The sequence below is a fragment of the Microchirus variegatus genome (genome assembly GCF_963457635.1).
Source record: "Microchirus variegatus genome assembly, chromosome: 11".
NCBI classification, from domain to species: Eukaryota; Metazoa; Chordata; class Actinopteri; order Pleuronectiformes; family Soleidae; genus Microchirus; species Microchirus variegatus.
In genome coordinates, this window is record NC_139812.1 from 25999222 (window position 1) to 26019180 (window position 19959).

At 41.0% G+C, this 19959-nt stretch overlaps 1 protein-coding gene across 1 annotated transcript in view; it reads right to left on the reverse strand.

The window, feature by feature from the left end:
- b3gat2 (beta-1,3-glucuronyltransferase 2 (glucuronosyltransferase S)) overlaps positions 1 to 19959 on the reverse strand; it is a gene marked incomplete at both ends in the record, with an annotated part of 57936 nt that overhangs the window by 11801 nt on the left and 26176 nt on the right. The window contains 2 exons of the mRNA XM_083898045.1: positions 2836 to 2984; positions 11977 to 12121. Of these exons, the coding sequence (XP_083754171.1) occupies positions 2836 to 2984; positions 11977 to 12121 (294 nt within the window). The remainder of the gene's footprint in view (positions 1 to 2835; positions 2985 to 11976; positions 12122 to 19959) is intronic.

A 19959-nucleotide genomic window follows, 5' to 3' on the forward strand; every position in this document is an offset into this window, starting at 1 on the left:
CTCCAGTTCGTAGGCGCGCTAATGGAGCTAACGGAGCTAACTGGTAAATGGCGCCTGGACTCCGGTGCCGTGGCAGGTAAACATGATGTCATGCGTGTCTTTTACCAGTCAGTTGCCATGGAAGCGCGTCATGCGCTACCGTTGGCACAGTTAACGCTGTTAACGTGCCCAGCGCTAGTTTATGCCTTTGAGCCAAAACCCACGCAGTCGAAAGAACACAGCTTTTCTCCCCACTGACGGTGCTTTTGTCTGAGAAAGTGCATCTGAAAATGGCAAACACGACCTGGTCGTTACCTATGCGACGTTAGCATCTCATGCTACAAAGTGGGCCGTGACGGATACTCTGGATAATCCGCTCGGTGTCAGTGACCTCGTCTGTTCACCGGCATTAAAGTGTAATGTCGATGTGAGCGCTTTTGAAGTTTGGAAACCGTTTAAAAACAAGTAAACAAACCGAGGTGCAAAATTAATTCCACCTGCGGATGGTTGTCGAGGGAGGGGAGGGGAGGGTCGGGGAGGGGGGTTGTTTCTTAAAAAGTAAAAACATAATAGAATCCATTCCTCACACAGAAAAGTCCTTTCAGGTGGCTCGCTGACGGCTGTCAGGAGGATGAGTGGCTTCATAAAACCAAGTGCCGACAGGGACTGTGGTAATTTGAGATGAGCTGCATCGATCTGAGCTGTCGCGGCGCACAACTAAAATTGATAGCTCTATAACGCCACTTCTATCCAATTCAAGCTGTGAGTCTAAGTTTGACTGTGCCGCCAGCGCCGAGCATCGCTCATGCTGTCAACAGCGGGGAGACGGGGGCCCCAGCGTTTAGCTACTGCTGTGACGGTTATTATTATTATTATTATTATTATCATGAGTGCAGTTTAATATCGAGCCTCCGCACGTGTGAACCCGCCGGAGCTAGATTAAGACAAATCTGGCTTCTGCCTCGCTCACCTCCGCTCTCCAGGTCAGTGCATCGCGATCACGTGGTTAATATCCAACTAATGAACTGTGCTGTTGCTCACGAGGAGCCGCTGTGAGGAGGGAAATCACTGTAATTTGTCCGGGAAACAAAAGGGAACTTATTGCCTTCTCGTGCTGCGTTCCGAGTGGGAATTCGGTTTAATCCAAAAAAAAACATTCGAGGTTCTGACCTCCAAGTGTCCCCTTATGGTTAAAGTGGAATGATATGCAAATGAGGACACGCCTCACGAGAAAGTACAGATTCTCTGTAAATATAGAACATAACGTTTACAGAAGTAGGGACGAACAGTGTTGATCAGCAGATTCCTCTCCTCTGTCCCCTATTTTTTCCTTTCACCACTACCTGTCTACTACATCTTTGAGTCTGGTTCTGATGCCAAGTTTGGGTTTCTCTGCTCTCTATAATATTGTAAAGTTGTTACCGACGATATACAGAGCCTTGAGATGAATGTACGTTGTGATTTATACGAGTAAAGTTGACGTGAAATTGAATAGATGTAGATATAACGGAACATGTTCTTCAACAACAACAACAACAACAACAAAAATGGAGTTGTAGAGTGCGCCAGCATAGAGATCAAAGAAGATGCAGCCTTTTGTTTTAGTCATTAGTCAAATCTGGGGATTCAAAGAGCTCTGTCGCGTCCCTCGGCGTCGCTAACGTAGCAGAACTTGGACATTTGAAGCGTTGGGGAGCAAGATTTAAATACAAACATGTCCATTACATTCAAACCAAATGATGCAGAACACGTACGATGTTATATATGTGGAATATCTCGAGGTTTGAAGCCTGTTAGCTTTTTTTTGTTAGCGATGCATCTCTTACATTTGTGATGATATCTCTGGCATTTCTTATCTAAACACAGCAAAAGTAATGCACACACTTGGTGTTTTTATACATCTACACTCTTAGAAATAAAAGTGCTAAGTAGAACCATATACGGTTCTTCGGCTTGTCCTCATAGGAGAACCCTTTTTGGCTCCAGGTAGAACCTTTTTATAAAGGTTCCACCAAGAACTCTTTTAAAACCATTTATTCAGGAAAACAATGGGTTTTAAAGGCTTACCGGAACCATGAGTGTTACCAAGAACTCTTGAAAAACCTAGGAAAGGGTTTTTCAGAAGCAAATGGTTCCAGGTAGAACCTCAGCCCTTGAAGAAGGACCCTTTTGGAACCCTTATTGTATATAAGAGTGACATTCTATACAGTCAGATTTACAGATGGATGTTAAATGAGTTCTGACAATGTATATGTGTATATACAGCAAATTTACAGTATATACAGAGAAGGGCTGAACGAGTAAATATGAAATAATAATTGCGATTACGATATGAATAACATTAAAAATGATTAAACTATGTGATATTTGTGCAGATGTGTGGGAAACAAAGATGTTTTCTTCAGTCGCATAGTAGAATATCATGTGTAAAGGTCAGGACTATATTTACTCTAAAATGCTAATTTGGTTTGTTCTATGAAATATTGTTCCTTGCAGTCGGCAGAGATTAGGGAATTTTGCAGTGGATTAATTGTTCAGCCCTAATAATATGTTTTTAATATATACTATATATATACATATATGTAATATTTCCTGACATTTTCTGAGGCAGAGTGTCGCGTACTGGACCTTTTTTAAAGGCACGCGGATTACATTTGTCTGTGTAAAAATGCAAACGCGCACCTTCTGTTCACATTAGACTAATGTACTGTACTTATTGAAATATGTGGAAATGGAAATGAGCGTCCTGCCGTATGCTAATGCTCTTCAAAGGTCCTTCATTAGCATGAAGCCAAAAGGGACACTCTGTCACGGGACACTCGTGTTGCCATGGCGACGGCGGCCGGTTTTACTGACCCGGGTGCAGTTGTTGGCTTTGGGCTCCAGCTCCGTGACCTTGGTGATCTGCTTGAGGAAGTCGGACTCCTGCATCCCGGGCTGCGAGCCGCGGCGTATGAAGAGCGCGCGAGGCTTCGCCAGGATCACCTGAAGGTTCACCGCGAAACCTGAGAACCAGAGAGAGACGGGGGGGGGGGGTGAGAGAGGGTCAGCCGGCGTGAATTAAAAGCATATTATGAGTCTATTATAATCACAGCAGAAGATGATAGAGTGCATTAGCGGATCCAATGACTGTGATATGATACGGAATTCATTTAGCACAGAGGTCTGCCGCTCTGTCGCCGTCATCACGCCGCACGCCAGAAGCAAAAGCATGACCGACGCTTCATAATGTCCGTCACTGCAGAATCTATCTATCTATCTATCTATCTATCTATCTATCTATCTATCTATCTATCTATCTATCTATCTATCTATCTATCTATCTATCTATCTATCTATCTATCTATCTATCTATCTATCTATCTGCAAGCTAGTTATCTTGATATCTATCAGTTAACTATCAATCTATCTAGCTGCTAGCTAGTTATTGAGATATCTATCTTAGCTAGCTAGCCACGTATCTATCTATCTATCTATCTAGCTAGCCACGTATCTATCTATCTATCTATCTATCTATCTTAGCTAGCTAGCTAGCTAGCCACATATCACACAAAAAGAAGGCAGTTTGATGATCTAAGGCGTTGGAAGTGAGCCAGTCCAATAATTGGTGTCAATATTGGTCCAAAACTAGATTTAAAAATATCACAAGATCATTAACCAGATTTAATTAATCAGATTAAAAACATATTCCAATTTTAAGCAAACACTTGAAGGCTTGACACAACTTATATACTTCAATACTTATATATACAACTTTATATTAGAGATTAGCCAATTCATTACTCATTACTTTTGGTACAATATTTGTCAAAATCACTAGATTAGTAACCAGATTTATAAAATCAGATTTTAAAAATGCTAATCTCACACTGCTAGATTCATTTTTAACCAAAAAGAAAGCCGATTTGATGATCTTAGGCATTAGATTAATAACCTGATTTAATTAATCAGATTAAAAATTGACGGTTTAAAGGTTTATATTGGAGATGAACCAGTCCAGTACTCAAGATCCATCAGTATTTGTACAAAAGTGGTCAAAATCACTAGATCAGTAATCAGATTTATATAATCCGGTTATGAAATGCTAATATGAAGAGTACTTGATTATTTTTAAGCAAAAAAATGAGGTCGCAATGACGTGTAAACAAAGGAAAGTGCTGTTTATAATGTAATTCAAAATGTTCATGATTAGTGTGATGTAGGAAATGATATAATCTAACAATGCATTATTATATTTTACACATGAGATAATGGAGTGAAGTTTAAAAAGTGAAAACTTTATTTCAAACAAAAAACAAACATCTGATATAATCTCTAAACCCTCAGTATAATATAAGTGGTTCTTTCAGCACAAACAACTTAATTAAGGGTAACGGAGGGAAACAGCTTGGGGTCATTTCATTTTCTTTTGAGATTGAACATTTTGATGATTTGAATTAGCACTTAGTCGTTGGAGCTTGATGTTTTTGAAAAGACTCTTTGTGGCTTTTCAAAAGGCTCTTGTTTTAATGGTTTTTAAAAAAAAAAAAAAAATCCTGATATTGTTTTTGCAGAGAGTGGAGACAGAAATTCACAATATTAAAAATAACATAAGGTATAAACTGTGTGAGTTCTTGTCCTCGCTGCAGCTCCAGGTTTCCCCCGATGGGGCTTAAAGAAATTACTCCCAGCAGCAGCTCCTCCCCCTTCAGCCTTCCTGCTGAGTCATGAAGACACAAGCAGAGAGCTGCTGTACTTTACTGCACATCCACATCAATACAGGTTTAAGTTAATTACCTGCTAGATGACGCTTGAGAGAAAACAAAACTCCATTTTGACATCGACAAACCATTTTCTTTCCAAAGAGGATTCATTTATGGCTGAAACTAAAGTATCATTTTCATTAATAACTCATCTTTGTCCTTGTTTCAATCAATTCGATTGATTCGTTTCATCCTTAAAATGCAATAATATGTTGATTTAGTTTTTCTCAAATGTTAAAAAAGGTCACTATCCTCAAATGTTAAAAAACAAAAAAAACACAGCATGACAGGAGGTAAAAAACTATTTTTCTTCCAGAAAATGCTGTGATCTTCTCTCTATCTCAAAGTCTCGACGTAATTAGTGAATATTTATTCATGCAAATTGTTGGTGGGTGGTGCGCCTTCACTGCAATCACTGCATCAGTTTGAGAATTCACCGCCTTCTTTTCCTCTAAGTCTGCAGCTGTGGTGAAGACTGACACATGCTCAGTGTTCGCCTGGTGTTTGAGGTATTATGTAGCTTTCACATCTATCTAGCTTCTAGCTGGTTATCTAGATATCTATCAGTTATCTATCTTACCTAGCTAGCCGCATATCTATCTATCTATCTATCTATCTATCTATCTATCTATCTATCTATCTATCTATCTATCTATCTATCTATCTATCTATCTATCTATCTATCTATCTATCTATCTAGCTTCTAGCTAGTTATCTAGATATCTATCAGTTATCTATCTATATTAGCTAGCTAGCCACATATCTATCTATCTATCTATCTATCTATCTATCTATCTATCTATCTATCTATCTATCTATCTATCTATCTATCTATCTATCTATCTATCTATCTATCTATCTATCTATCTTAGCTAGCTAGCCACATGTCTGTCTGTCTGTCTGTCTGTCTGTCTGTCTGTCTGTCTGTCTGTCTGTCTGTCTATCTATCTATCTATCTATCTATCTATCTATCTAGCTAGTTATCTAGATATCTATCAGTTATCTATCTTAGCTAGATAGCTATCTATCTATCTATCTATCTATCTATCTATCTATCTATCTATCTATCTATCTATCTATCTATCTATCTATCTATCTATCTATCTATCTATCTATCTATCTATCTATCTATCTTAGCTAGCTAGCCACATGTCTGTCTATCTATCTATCTATCTATCTATCTATCTATCTATCTATCTATCTATCTATCTATCTATCTATCTATCTATCTATCTATCTATCTATCTATCTAGCTTCTAGCTAGTTATCTAGATATCTATCAGTTATCTATCTTAGCTAGCTAGCCACATATCTATCTATCTATCTATCTATCTATCTATCTATCTATCTATCTATCTATCTATCTATCTATCTATCTATCTATCTATCTATCTATCTATCTATCTAATTTCTGAGTTGGAAAATCCAACTTCAGGAGCCGTTCCAGTTGACATTTCCGACCACAACGCACACGCACCATTAGCTGAGTACATAGGCATGTTACACTTCTATTATTGATGGTCATTTTCAAAGGCAAACCCTCCCCCCTCCTCCCTCCTCACAGTAGCCACTCAGCAGACTCACACTCGCTGTGTGAGCAACAACAACAGAGAACACGAGCTGCAGCCAACACACCGTGAGGCTCGGGCGTAAACACAGCTATCAAAGCAAAACAAAAGTATTTAGTGTACACACACACACACACACACACACACACACACACACACACACACACACACACACACACACACACACACACACACACACACACACACACACACACACACCAAAAGAGCTTTTTCCACAGCAAGAACACTCATGTTCACAAAAGCAAACACACACAGACCTGATGTGATGCCTGTAACAATGTCAGGTTGCACTGCTTTCAGGTGCATTATTGCGGTGTGTGTGTGTGTGTGTGTGTGCGTGTGCGTGTGCGTGTGCGTGTGCGTGTGCGTGTGTGTGTGTGTGTGTGTGTGTGTTGCCTCAGGCTAATCATCATAAGATAAATGCAGCACAGGTGCAGTGGATTGAATCAGAGCAGATACAAAATGGACATTTCCTGCCCTGCAGCCACGTTTGCCCAGGAGGCTAATGTCTACAATCTGCACTTACTTTGTCCTACTTTTTATTTTTTAACCCATGACATACTCTCACTGACCTATATAGCTATCTAACTGCTAGCTGCTAGCTAGTATCTAGATATCTATCAGTTATCTAGCTATCTAGCTGCTAGCTACTATCTATCTATCTATCTATCTATCTATCTATCTATCTATCTATCTATCTATCTATCTATCTATCTATCTATCTATCTATCTATCTATCTATCTATCATCTATCTATCGAGCTGCTAGTTAGTATCTATCTATCTATCTATCTATCTATCTATCTATCTATCTATCTATCTATCTATCTATCTATCTATCTATCTATCTATCTATCTATCTATCTATCTATCTATCTATCTAACACTAAAGTCACAAAATAATACATTAAACTCACAGAGGAAGGCAGCAGTGGGTGAACAACTGTTGTGTGCAGTGGTGAAGAAACGGTGCTGTAAAAACTATGGGATCTCTATGGGATTTGGTGCAGGAGCGTGGGTGGTGAATAAACCAAAAACAAACTTCGGTTTTACAGTCACAAACGGCCGTGAGCTAAAGAGGCAAATGTATTCACACACTTAAGATGCTGTTTTATTTTTATGAGGTAAAATAAAGTATTTTTTTCCCTGGTGTCTCCACTGACAGCCATGTTTCCACTAGAGGTCCGCAACGATAGGTCGATTAACCGTCAATTAGTTAGTTGTAGCATCTTACTTACATGTTTAGTTATTCACCCATGGTTAACACACCAATAGACTCTCTAAATAGTTAGCTTAAGTATTAGTTAACCTCTCCATCTAGTTCGCCAAAGTATTAGTTAGCCTCTCCATCTAGTTAGCCAACATATTAGTAAGCTTCTCTATCTAGTTAACTTGGGTATTAGTTAGCCTCTCTACCTACTTAACTGAAGTATGCTCTATCCAGTTAGCCAAAGTATTAGTTAGCCTCTCCATCTAGTTAGCCAACGTATTAGTTAGCCAAAGTATTAGTTAGCCTCTTCATCTAGTTAACCAACAAATTAGTTAGCTTCTCTATCTAGTTAACTTAGGTATTAGTTGGCCTCTCTATCTACTTAACTGAAGAATGCTCTATCCAGTTAGCCAAAGTATTAGTTAGCCTCTCCATCTAGTTAGCCAACATATTAGTTAACTTCTCTATCTAGTTAGCTGAAGTATTAGTTAGTATCTCTATCTAGTTAGCTGAAGTATTAGTTAGCCTCACTATCTAGTTAACTTAGGTATGAGTTAGCTTGATCTACTTAACTGAAGTATGCTCTATCCAGTTAGCCAAATTATTAGTTAGCCTGCCTATCTAGTAACCAAACTCTCTATCTAGTTAGCTGAAGTATTAGTTAGCCTTTCTATCTAGTTAACTTAGGTATTAGTTAGCCTCTCTATCTACTTAACTGAAGTATGCTCTATCCAGTTAGCCAAATTATTAGTTTGTCTCTCTATCTAGTTAACTTAGTTATTAGTTTGCATCTCTATCTAGTTAGCTGAAGTATTAGTTAGCGTGTCTATCTAGTAACCAAACTCTCTATCCAGTTAGCTAAAGTAGTAGTTAACCTCTCTATTTAGTTAGCCAAGGTATTAGTTAGCCTCTCTATCTAGTTAACGTAGGTATTAGTTAGCATCAGATTGCTAAACAGTGGGCTGATATATCTACACTGCACTGTGGTGACTCCATCCTCGCTCCTGCAGCTCCAGAGCTGTGTCACCTGGGGTTAAACACTCTGGCGTCCTCATCTCAGCGAACACTCCCCCCGCCGAACAAGTGCCACTTCGACAAAAGCACAATCATCTTTGTGTTGCCGTGTCTCTGTTTTCCATCTATGTTGAACTGCAACTATGATCACACACAGACCTCGTGAAAATAGGTTTACAACAAAGCCCGTGGATGTGGGAGTGAGACGTAGAATACGTAAAACATACAGGAGGAGACTGGCGGTGAGCTGTGTTTGTTCAAACATCTTCATCTGCTTCATTTAATGTGTGTATTTATCACACAATAGTTCCTCTCAAGGGTAGAGTATAATCTGTGTCTTCTGATGCAGTGCATCCTGCTCTACAATGCTAATTTAGCAACCGTTTTTAGCTAAGGTATTGTTTATCTTTTCTATCCAGTTAACCAAAGTAGTTATCTTCTCTAACCACTGTGCCACACATTTGTTAGCATCTTACTTACATTTTTAGTTATTTGCCCGTGATTAACACACCAATAGACTCTATATAGTTAGCTAAAGTATTAGTTTACCTCTCCATCTAGTTAGCCAACATATTAATTAGCTTCTCTATCTAGTTAGCTGAAGTATTAGTTAGCCTCTCTATCTACTTAACTGAAGTATGCTCTATCCAGTTAGCCAAAGTATTAGTTAGCCTCTCTATCTAGTTAGCTGAAGTATTAGTTAGCCTCTCAGTCTAGTTAACTTAGATATTAGCCTCTCTATCTACTTAACTGAAGTATGCTCTGTCCAGTTAGCCTCTCCATCTAGTTAGCCAACATATTAGTTAGCTTCTCTATCTAGTTAGCTGAAGTATTAGTTAGCCTCTCTATCTAGTTGACAGGTATTAGTTAGCCACTCTATCTACTTAACTGAAGTATGCTCTATCAAGTTAGCCAAAGTATTAGTTAGCCTCTCCATCTAGTTAGCCAACATATTAGTTAGCTTCTCTATCTAGTTAACAGGTCTTAGTTAGCCTCTCTATCTACTTAACTGAAGTATGCTCTATCCAGTTAGCCAAAGTATTAGTTAGTCTATCCATCTAGTTAGCCAACATTTGTTAGCTTCTCTATCTAGTTAGCTGAAGTATTAGTTAGCCCCTCTGTCTAGTTAACAGAGGGGCTAGCCTCTCTATCTAGTAAGCTAAAGTATTAGTTAGCCTCTCCATCTAGTCAACTGAAGTATGCTCTATCCGGTTAGCCAACATAGTAGATACTTCTCTATCCACTGAGCCAAAGTACTGATTATAGCTTCTGAATCTAGTTAGCCAAAGTATTAGTTAGCATCTCTATCTATTTAGCTGAAGAATTAGTTAGCCTGTCTATCTAGTAACCAAATTCTCTATCTAGTTAGCTAAGGTAGTAGTTAGCCTCTCTATTTAGTAAGCTAAAGTATTAGTTAGCCTATCCATCCACTTGGCCAAAGTATTAGCTTCTTTAGCCGGTAAGCAAAATCTTATCTATGCAGTTAGCTAAAGTATTAGTTATCTTCTCTAACAACTTATCCAAACATTAGTTAGCTTAATGCTTACATGTTTAGCGATACAACACACCAATGTATTGTAGTCTGGGTTTGAAACGCAGCAGCATTAATTGTGTTAATGTTTTAACACGTTAAACTTTGACTCAAGCCTGAGATAAATCTTAAGCTAAATCGATACATTTTAATTTAAAAAGGTGTATCGTAGTATTAGCTCTTTTTCAGGAGCAATTTGTGTCCATATTAAATCACTTAAAAACATCACATTCAAATAAATAAACAAATCCAAAGATGTGCATTTATACTTTATTTATATTAAGCGTTTTTCAGATGTGTATGGATGATGGCAATTTGTTATCCAGTTTCTGTGTTTTGCAAAACGAGGCTGATGTGCTTATGTGTGAAATTAGCATTTGCAGTGCGTTCGTGTCGGTTCAAGTGCAGGCAGGTGTGCGTGTGTGTGCATGCGCGTGCACGTGCGTGTGCGCGTGCACAGTCACCGTCCCGGTGCCTTTTGTGTCTGACTGGAATGAGACGGTGCCGCGGATGTGAGGGAGTCTTCAGTGTTCTGCTAACAATACAACGCTGTACAACACAATACGGCGAGGACACGCACTGGCACTCACTCAGCGCTCTGCAGACACCCCATTGTAAATCCTATGAATAATAATTTAAGAGTGAATAAAGTTTGGGGGCGTCAGACGGTCGCTGTTATTCTTGGAGGAGGAAGAAGAAGAAGAAGAAGAAGAAGGAGGGAAAAAAAAGAGAGAGGCTAAAATGCTTCGTAACGCGGCTGTAAATCTTAGCGCTGCAAATTGACAGTGTAATTATGTAGAGCTGCGTAAAAGTAAGGCTGATAATTACTGTGTGTGTGTGTGTCTGTGTGTGTGTGCTTGTATTTGCTGCCTCTATAGGACCTTTCCTGGCCAGGACCAGGACCAATGGTCCTCATGGAGACCAAAACCTGCTCCTAATGAGGCAGAACCTCATTTCTGGTCATGTGCACGATTAGGGTTACGCTGTCAAGTCTATTAAAAGAATAGATATAATAGATATGTGTCGTTCATTATGTGACATTTTAACACTTTAACAGGCTTTTTCAGGGCGAAGACCTGGTTTTAAGGGTTAGGGTTCGAGATAAGGGGGCGTTTAGTTGTGATGGTTAACGCTAGGGTGAAAGGGGCTGGGGGATGCATTATGTCTATGAGTGTCCCCACAAAGTATGCAAAACCAGCAGGAGAGGGAAAAAAATGAGAGGTTCAGTCTTGTTATTGTAGTTTAATTAAGATTAATCCCAGAGGGCGGACGTGTGTGTGTGTGTGTGCGTGCGTGTGCGCGTGTGTGTGTGTGTGTGTGTGTGTGTGTGTGTGTGTGTGTGTGTGTGTGTCGCTGCCCTCGGCTGTGTCCACATAAGCACAAACCCATTATTTCTATTTACATTTAAAGGTCCAGTGTGTAGCATTGTGTTGCGGGTTTATTGGCAGAATTGTCTAGCTGGTATGAAGTAACGGTAACTAATAGCGCTGGGCATGTTAGCGGCGGCTAACGGCGTCGACGGACAGGAAAAAGACGCGCGTGACGTCATGTTTACTGGGGTCCAGGCACCGTTCACAGGTTAGCTCCGTTAGCCGCGTTAGCTCCTTAAGCGGCGTTAGCGCGCCTACAGTCGAACTGGAGCGGTCTGTTGATTAAACAAAAAGACCACTAGCGTACCTGCGTACTACTGTTTTTCAAGTTTAGCGTTGCTTTAGAGACTCGCTTTAACAATCGGGAGTCACGTAAAACACGACGTCACGCGCGTCCGTTTCCGGTCAGTCGTCATGGAAACGCGCCGTGCGTTGGCGCTGACGCCGTTAGCGCGCTAACGTGCCCAGCACTAGCACAGTTTTGAAACAGTTTTGTGGTGAAATGCAGTAAAATCGGTGTAAAAGTGTTGTTTTTTCCGTACCTGCCATGTCCGTGGCGAACATTCTGTCCGGCCTCCAGCCGGTGTACCAGCCCACAACTTTATCCCCAGACACCAGGGGGCGCTCGTAGGTTCTGCCTCCCACTAACCCCACAGGCCAAACTGAGACACCTCGAGTGCTGCGCATCTGTGGAGAAGAAGAAGAAGAGATCAGTTTAGATGTGGTTTAAAACGACTGATGAGGGAGCGTTTGTGTGTATACAACAGCAGTGCAGGTGGTGGGCGGGGCCAATGACAAAATTCAAAATGGCTGACTTCCTGTTGAGTTGAGGCCATGGTTACGGTCGACTTTTTCGTTCGTCTTGGTCTATAACACCTTCCCACCAAGTTTCGAGAAATTCTGTTAAATCTCGATGTATGCCGAAGCCATAGGGCACTTTAGATTCGATTCAAACGAATGATGAGGGAGCTTTTGTCTGTATACAGGAGCAGTGCAGGGGGTGGGCGGGGACAATGTTTGTCCTTCTGGCGACGGACTGGCGACCTCTCCGGGGCCGCCGTGTGACCCCGCCTTTTTCGCCCCTCTTTCGGCTAATGGGATTGGCTCCAGCGACCCCAGTGACCCCCGGACGCCGATTAGTTTTTCCCCCCCCCCTCCGTTTAAGCGATTGCAACGCCGCTTTCCGTAAAAAAAAAAAGAGTGCACGAGTGATTAGAGAAGCGTAACCTCCCTCCTGAAATGTACGCGGCGGCGGCGGCAGCGGCGAGAGCGGCCCCGGCGCCCGACTCTGAGGTTAATGGAATAGAAGCTTAAATGAAACCGTGTGCGGCGAACGCCGTCCTTCCATTTCACAGTGGACGAATGTGCAACGCGGCCTGAAGCGAGCAAGACGGAGGGTGTGAGGACAGTTTTAACACGGGAGAGTTAGAGTAAGAGACATCTGTGTGTATATATGTGTGTGTGTGTGTGTGTGTGTGTGTGTGTGTGTGTGTGTGTGTGTGTGTGTGTGTGCGTGAGATATTCTATTTTCCGCAGCCGACCGCCCTGAAGCCCATTCTTTCAGACGCTGCTCGTCATCGCTCACCCAAACAGCCTCCAGCCGGTCGCTCATGTCACCACAACAGAACCACATCAGTGAGCAGCGCCGCACACACACTCACACTCACGCACACACACACACACACATCGCTGTGACGCGCGGATGTTAAAGCCACCGCGAAAAACCAATTGTACATACATCACGGCGCCGTGAAGAGTCCTGGCAACCACGCAAGAAGAAGCGTTCCTGTTTGTGTGCAGCGGAGTGTTAAAAATAACACAAACAAACCACAAAAACCCTCCGTTTCCAGACACGTACTAAAAATATCATCTGTGTTTTCGAACAAAAGGCCGAATTCAACGCATATTTTAATGGAATCGGCGAAAATTTGAAAAGCAGCGGTTTTTACACACCGTTTTAAAAATATCATGAGATGATTCACGTCTTAATGACGTCACTGAAAGTCTAAATAATAATATTAATGCTGTTGTATAATGCGTCCTTTCAAAATAAAAGTCTTTGTTTTGATGTGGAACGATTTATAGTTCACAATATGAACACATTTATGATGCAAAATGAATATATTATTAATAATAATAAAACCTGCAGCAATAACTCTTTGTATTAGGGTTGAGATGCATGAACTTTATACTTTATGGCTTTATATTAATATATGAACATTCCTCCTTAAGGAACACAATATTAGCAGCAGATAAAATACATTAAAATAAAGTATAACACGACGAAAAGTATGTGCTTATTACTTTTTTAAAGTTTTATGTGGATCAATATAACTAACTTTCCTCATTGTTTTGAATGAGAGACCCCTAGTGGCAGGAATTGCATACAACAACAATTACATACATCTCTTAGACTCTTAATTCTGCAAAACTATCAGACCTGGCTGACTGAGGGAGCGTTTGTGTGTATACAGCATTAGTGCAGTGGCGGGTGGGGACTAGGAGCCATTGCCAAAATTCAAAATGGCTGACTTCCTGTTGAGTTGAGGCCATGGTTACGGTCGACTTTTTTGTTCGTCTTGGTCTATCACAGATAAAATACATTAAAATACAGTATAACATGACGAAAAATATGTGCTTATTAAGAGATATGACTTTTTAAAAAAGTTTTATGTCGATCAATATAACTAACTTTCGTCATTGTTTTGAATGGGAGACCCCTAGTGGCAGGAATTACATACAACAAAGTAAGAAAAAAAGGAACGAGAAGATGTGAATTTCCTGAGAAAATGCAGTTGGGAATTGTTCGTTTGCCAACGTTTGGTCCCGATCTACCGTACAATACAATACTCGTATCTCGCTGAGTCAGCATTTCACCCGTTTCAGCTATTGTGTTTAAAAAGTATTAAAAAAAAAATACACGACGGCAGCATCATCGTATGGGCGAGCGCAGGAGCATTTATCACATGAAACTGCTGAATCACCTGGGTTTTTCTCTTTATGAGTACAGTACAATTCACTACTCTATAAATTCCATAAATTCAGAGAAACGTGCTGAGTCAGCGATGCCCAATAACAGTTTTTTTTTTTTTTTTTTTCGTGTCAGCCTTTTCTCTGACAGTTCACTTCAAAGGCAGATTGGTATTGATTAAACCATTAAACCATTTCTTTTCAACCGAAATAAAAGGTTTTGCCGTTTCAAATGATATTGAATTGGAAATTTAGGAGAAGGCGTTCAAAGACTCTTAACGCTGCAAAACTATCAGACCTTGTGTGACTGAGGGAGCATTTGTGTGTATACAGCAGTCGGGCAGAGGAGCGTTTGTCTTTTTTATGTCAGTACGACAAACATGCTCAAAATAATTTGCTCATTTACGTAGGGTGCAACACGCCAAAATGGACGGCAACATTCAAAATGGCCGATTTCCTGTTGACCTGAGGCCATGGTTACGGTCGACTTTTTGGTTCGTCTTGGTCTATAACATCTTCCCACCAAGTTTCGGGAAATTCGGTGGAACTCAACGTATGCCGAAGTTTTAGGGCACTTCCTGTTTCGTGGCGAATGGTCGAAAATCGACAAAAAGCAGAGGGGTTGCCGTGGCCATGCCGTTTTTTAATACGTAAAACCATTTCACCTTCGATGTTTCTCGTACAAATTGGCATGTTTTATTTACGTCCGTACAACAAACGCGCTCGGACGAGTTCGCTCATTTACGTAGGGGGCAAATCGGCAAAACGGAAGACTTCCTGTTGACTTGAGGCCATGGTTACGGTCGACTTTTTTGTTCGTCTCGGTCTGCAACATCTTCCCACCAAGTTTTGGGAAATTCTGTGAAACTCAATTTTGCCTCTGTTTTCACGCTATAGAGACCTTGAGCAAGGCATGGATCCGTGAACTATGCCAATATCGAATTTTTTCGCCAGACCTGCCACTTCTGATATTATAACAATAATAATAATATTAATAATCTGAAGGTGTCTCGCATGAATTTGTGCAGAGTCGGCACTCCCAATAACAGTTTATCCATTTATTTTCCACAAAAATCAATGTTTACAGTTACAAACATATAAAAATAAGACAAACGTGAATGTTGGCATGAGCGTCCTGAACAAACTCAACGTTTTTCATCAACGAATAAGTGAAATTTCACGTCAAATTTTAGATGCAGCCCCTAAAAACAGCTAATTCCGCACCTGACTTCACTTCAACCTCAAACGCCGAGCGTCCTCTTTGTCTCTCGTGTCTCCTTCTCTTAGCGTCGCTCGTGTCCTACACCTTAATGCCTCCCCCTCTGTCTCCTGTCCGAGTCCCTGAATGACGCCTGGAGCTTTGAAAACTCCCTTTTCCCTATAAATACCCTGCAAGGCCCCTCGAGTTCCCCCTCCGTGTGCGACGCTAAAACCCTTCCCCCCTCGTTCCTCTTTTGCTGCTGTCGGCCTTTTCCTCTACGGTCATTTTTCAAAGACTCCTGCTCCAAAAAACAGATGAAAGAAGAGACTTTGTGTGTGTGTGAGAGAGAATTGGCTGTTTCCAGATCAGTCCTGGAGGACGATCGTTAGTTTGGCTTAGCGATTAAGTCCTAGTTTGACTGCTAATGATCCGCCGGGTTTGAGATGCTGCTGCGCCTCAAAGCTCAGACTCATTATGAGACCGAGAGAGAGAGAGGAAGGAGAGTGGAAACAGAGTCTGTGGACGCGCTAACGTCTTCACAAACACTGGCCGGATAAACACGGATCCAGATCTTTAAGCACTTTGAAGACCAACATTTGATTTTGGCTCTCGGACAAAATCCACGTTTTACGCGACGAGATGTTTTGAAAACACTTTGATTGCGTCTTTTGATCGGTTCGCCGCGCGGGGGAGTTGACTCGCAAAAATCATTCTCAAGTGCCGTCAAAGAGAGTTATCGCTGTGTTTGCGAGCAGTTTTCTGAAGAAAACGTCAACACGAAGTCAAAAAGTACATTCACCTCGGCACAAGATTGCTTTTTTTTTTTTTATCCTGTAAAAACGTCAAGTCACGCTCCCCGCCCCTCCTCCTCCGCCTGCTCATCCAGCCGTCAGTCACACTGCAGTGGACTCACACACTCTCAGGGGGCTTTGGTTTTTCGTAGTTCGATTGCTTCGGTCTGCACCAGTCAGAAAAATGTTACAATGTAGCAAACAGACGTGGGTACGGTGGCCCTGAGGTGCAAAACACAAACGCAAAACACAAAACACAAAACACAAAACACAAAACACAAAACACAAACACAACACAAATCACACAACACAACAGAAATCAAAAAACACGACAGAAATCAAATAACACAACGCAAATCAAAAAACCCAACGCAAATCAAAAACACAAACGCAAATCGAAAACACAAACGCAGATCACAAAACAACACAAATCACAAAACACAACGCAAATCAAAAAACACGAAAACATTAACTCAAAACGGAAATGCAAATAACAATTGTGATTTTTGATTTGTGTTGTGTTTTGTGATTTGTGTTTTGTGATTTGTGTTTTTGATTTGCGTTGTTTTTTGATTTGCGTTGTTTTTTGATTTGCGTTGTGTTTTGTGATTTGTGTTTTTGATTTGCATTGGGTTTTTTGATTTGCGTTGTGTTTTGTGATTTGCTTTTTTGCACCTCAGGGCCACCATACGTGGATATGGTTTGCTTTCACATATGCGGAGCTCCAAACGAACCAAAGTAGACCGCAAAGACCATCAGCACCGGAAACCGGACTAACCCCCCGATTTCCTGCGTTCCGCGCTGCTGACGCACCCGGTGGAAATTCGGGGTAATCTCATCTCATACCCATAATGCATTAAACTAGACCGTTTCGTCCCATTTGGTTTGGTTGCTTTCACGCCAGAGGAACCGAACCAAAGTAGGCCGGATAAAGCTTAATAAAGTTTGCTTTGGTGCGCATCAAAGGACCGAGCTTACATTCACATCTACGCAAAAGAACCGAACCAAGGGACCAAACACGTTTGGCGCGCACCAAATGCTGTAGGTGTGAAAGCACTCTTAGAAATAAGGGTTCCAAAAGGGTTCTTCTACAAGAGCTGACGTTCTACCTGGAACCATTTGCTTCTGAAAAACCCTTTTCCCAAAGAAAGGGTTTTTCAAGGGTTCTTGGTAACACTAATGGTTCCAGTAAGAACCATATTGAACCAGAGAACCCTTTAAAACCCCTTTCCTGAATAAAGGGTTTTAAAGGGGTTCTTGGTGGAACCCTACAAAAGGATTCCAGGTGGAACCTTTATAAAATGCTTGTACCTGGAGCCAAAAAGGGTTCTCCTATGAGGACAAGCAGAAGAACCTTATATGGTTCTACTTAGAACCTACTTAACCCTCTCTTATGACCGTCATGATAACCAGGCTGATTTTATGGCTGTAGAATTGAAAATTAGTGAGTTCTTCTGCTTCCTTTTTGTCCAACTTTCATTTTCCATATCTGGCAGTTATTCAACAGTTTAGGAATTACGGTACTGAGAAGCTGACGTCTGTGATTGGACGGTCGTTCTGAGGTTCTACCGCTATGCCAGGTGTATTGGTGCAAAGCTCCGTTTCTCTGCTTTTTGGTAGTTTCTGATTGTTTTAGCTTCTTAAATGTGAATATTTTCTTGGTTTCTTTGCTCCGCATAAACAAAGAAATCATTAAAACTGAATCATTTTGGTTCGAGAACATAATTTTAACACATTTAATGCACCAAACGATTAATGGATTACTCGAGAACATTTCTAATCATCCAATAGCCTTTTTAACGCCATTAGCAAACACAATGTACCATTAGCACACTGGGAATGGGCCTCTATACACCTATGTACATATTCCATTAAAAAACAGACGTTTGCAGCTAGAATAGTCGTTTACCACATTAACAATGTATAGAGTGTGTTTATGATTCTTTTAATATTATATTCATAAGGACATTTCTAAGCTCTGTTACCTAAATACACTGGTTTTCACCTGACAAAAGTGGTTTAGGGCTGTAGTTGCACCATTAACAGGAGAAGACTGTACCTAATAAAGAGGCCAGCGAGCTAAAATACACATTTCCTCTAACGACGACACCCTTCATATTTCATCAAAAAAATAAGATTATCTGGAAGCATCGGAGAACACTGGGCGCTGCTACGTTTGCTCATCGCGCTTCAGAACGACTCTGTTGAGCTAATTTCATTATTTTCACATTTTCCCGCCAAAAAAAACCGCGTTAATTCGACCGGATGCAAAGGTTCAGATTTTTTTTTTAATCTGATGGAAGAAAGAAGATGTCAATAATGTATCTCTGCAGACGATTAAAATGACATCTGCTTCGAAACAAATGCCTGATGCGCTTTTCCCAAATTGCATTAAACGGGCGACATAAACACTGTGGGCTGGCAGCACACGGCCACATCAACAGCTTCCTCCTCCTTCTTCTTCTTCTTCTTTGTATTTTTTTTCTCTCGTCTTTATGGCTTTCATTTATCCATTATGACTGGAGCGCGTCCAGCTCGGCTGTTATCTGCGTACATAAGTGAGCCCGTGCATCTGGGGCGTCGTTTAGATATTTTTAAAACGACTCTCGGAAGCCACCGGTCTGACCCCGTTTGTGTGATCCGAGGATTAAGAGTCACGTTGAAATAACGAGTGAAGTCCGGGACCGCGATCGCAATCGCTTTCATCCATCATCATCATCATCATCATCATCATCAAAAAAAAAAAATAAAGCAGCTTTTGCCGACAGCTGTGGACGCGCCGACGTCTCAATTTTCACTATGCCACATCTTATCGACAACAAGTCAACGTCGGCGCGTTCGCTGGGAGCCAAACGAAGCTGTGGTGGTGACGGCGCGTCAACAGATGGTGCATTATTCTCCTCGCTGGCTGCTGCTGCTGCTGCTGCTGCTGCTGCTGCTGCTGTTGTTTTGATGCCACCGTCTGCAGGCGACTTGCTGGCACGGCGAGAGTTTGCGGGAGAAAAATCCGAGTCATACCTTGTAAAGGTTGCGTGAGCGCGATGTGAGCGAGCGACAATAAAAAAAAAAAAACGTGCATTTCCCCCCCCCCCCCCCGCCAGAAATTGCAGTTGGGGGATGTTGAGTATTCTCGCCAAGTACGTCTTTCAATCCTTTTAAAAACATGTAAGAGTTTGAAAACATTTGAAATACAGGCGAATGTTTGATGAAAGTTGTTGAAATTGGCAAATAAATGGAAAAAAAATAGAGGCACTTAATGGTAAAACTGAAATATTCCTACATAAATTGCCTGTCATAAAGTTTAAAATAGTAATTTGAAATGGTAAATTGTGCCAAAAGAAACCAACTATGTTTTTCTTGTGATTTCTTGATTTAGCTGGAAACTGAAGGAGTAGGTCGCGACCAAGAGTAATAAAATTAAAGAAATCATTTGAAATACCGGTGAAAATGTCCAAATGTTTGATGTAAGTTGTTGAAATTGGCAAATAAATGGAAAAAATGTTCAATTATTAAAAAACTAGAATATTCCCCCCCAAATTGCCTTTGATTTGCCAGAAAATAAA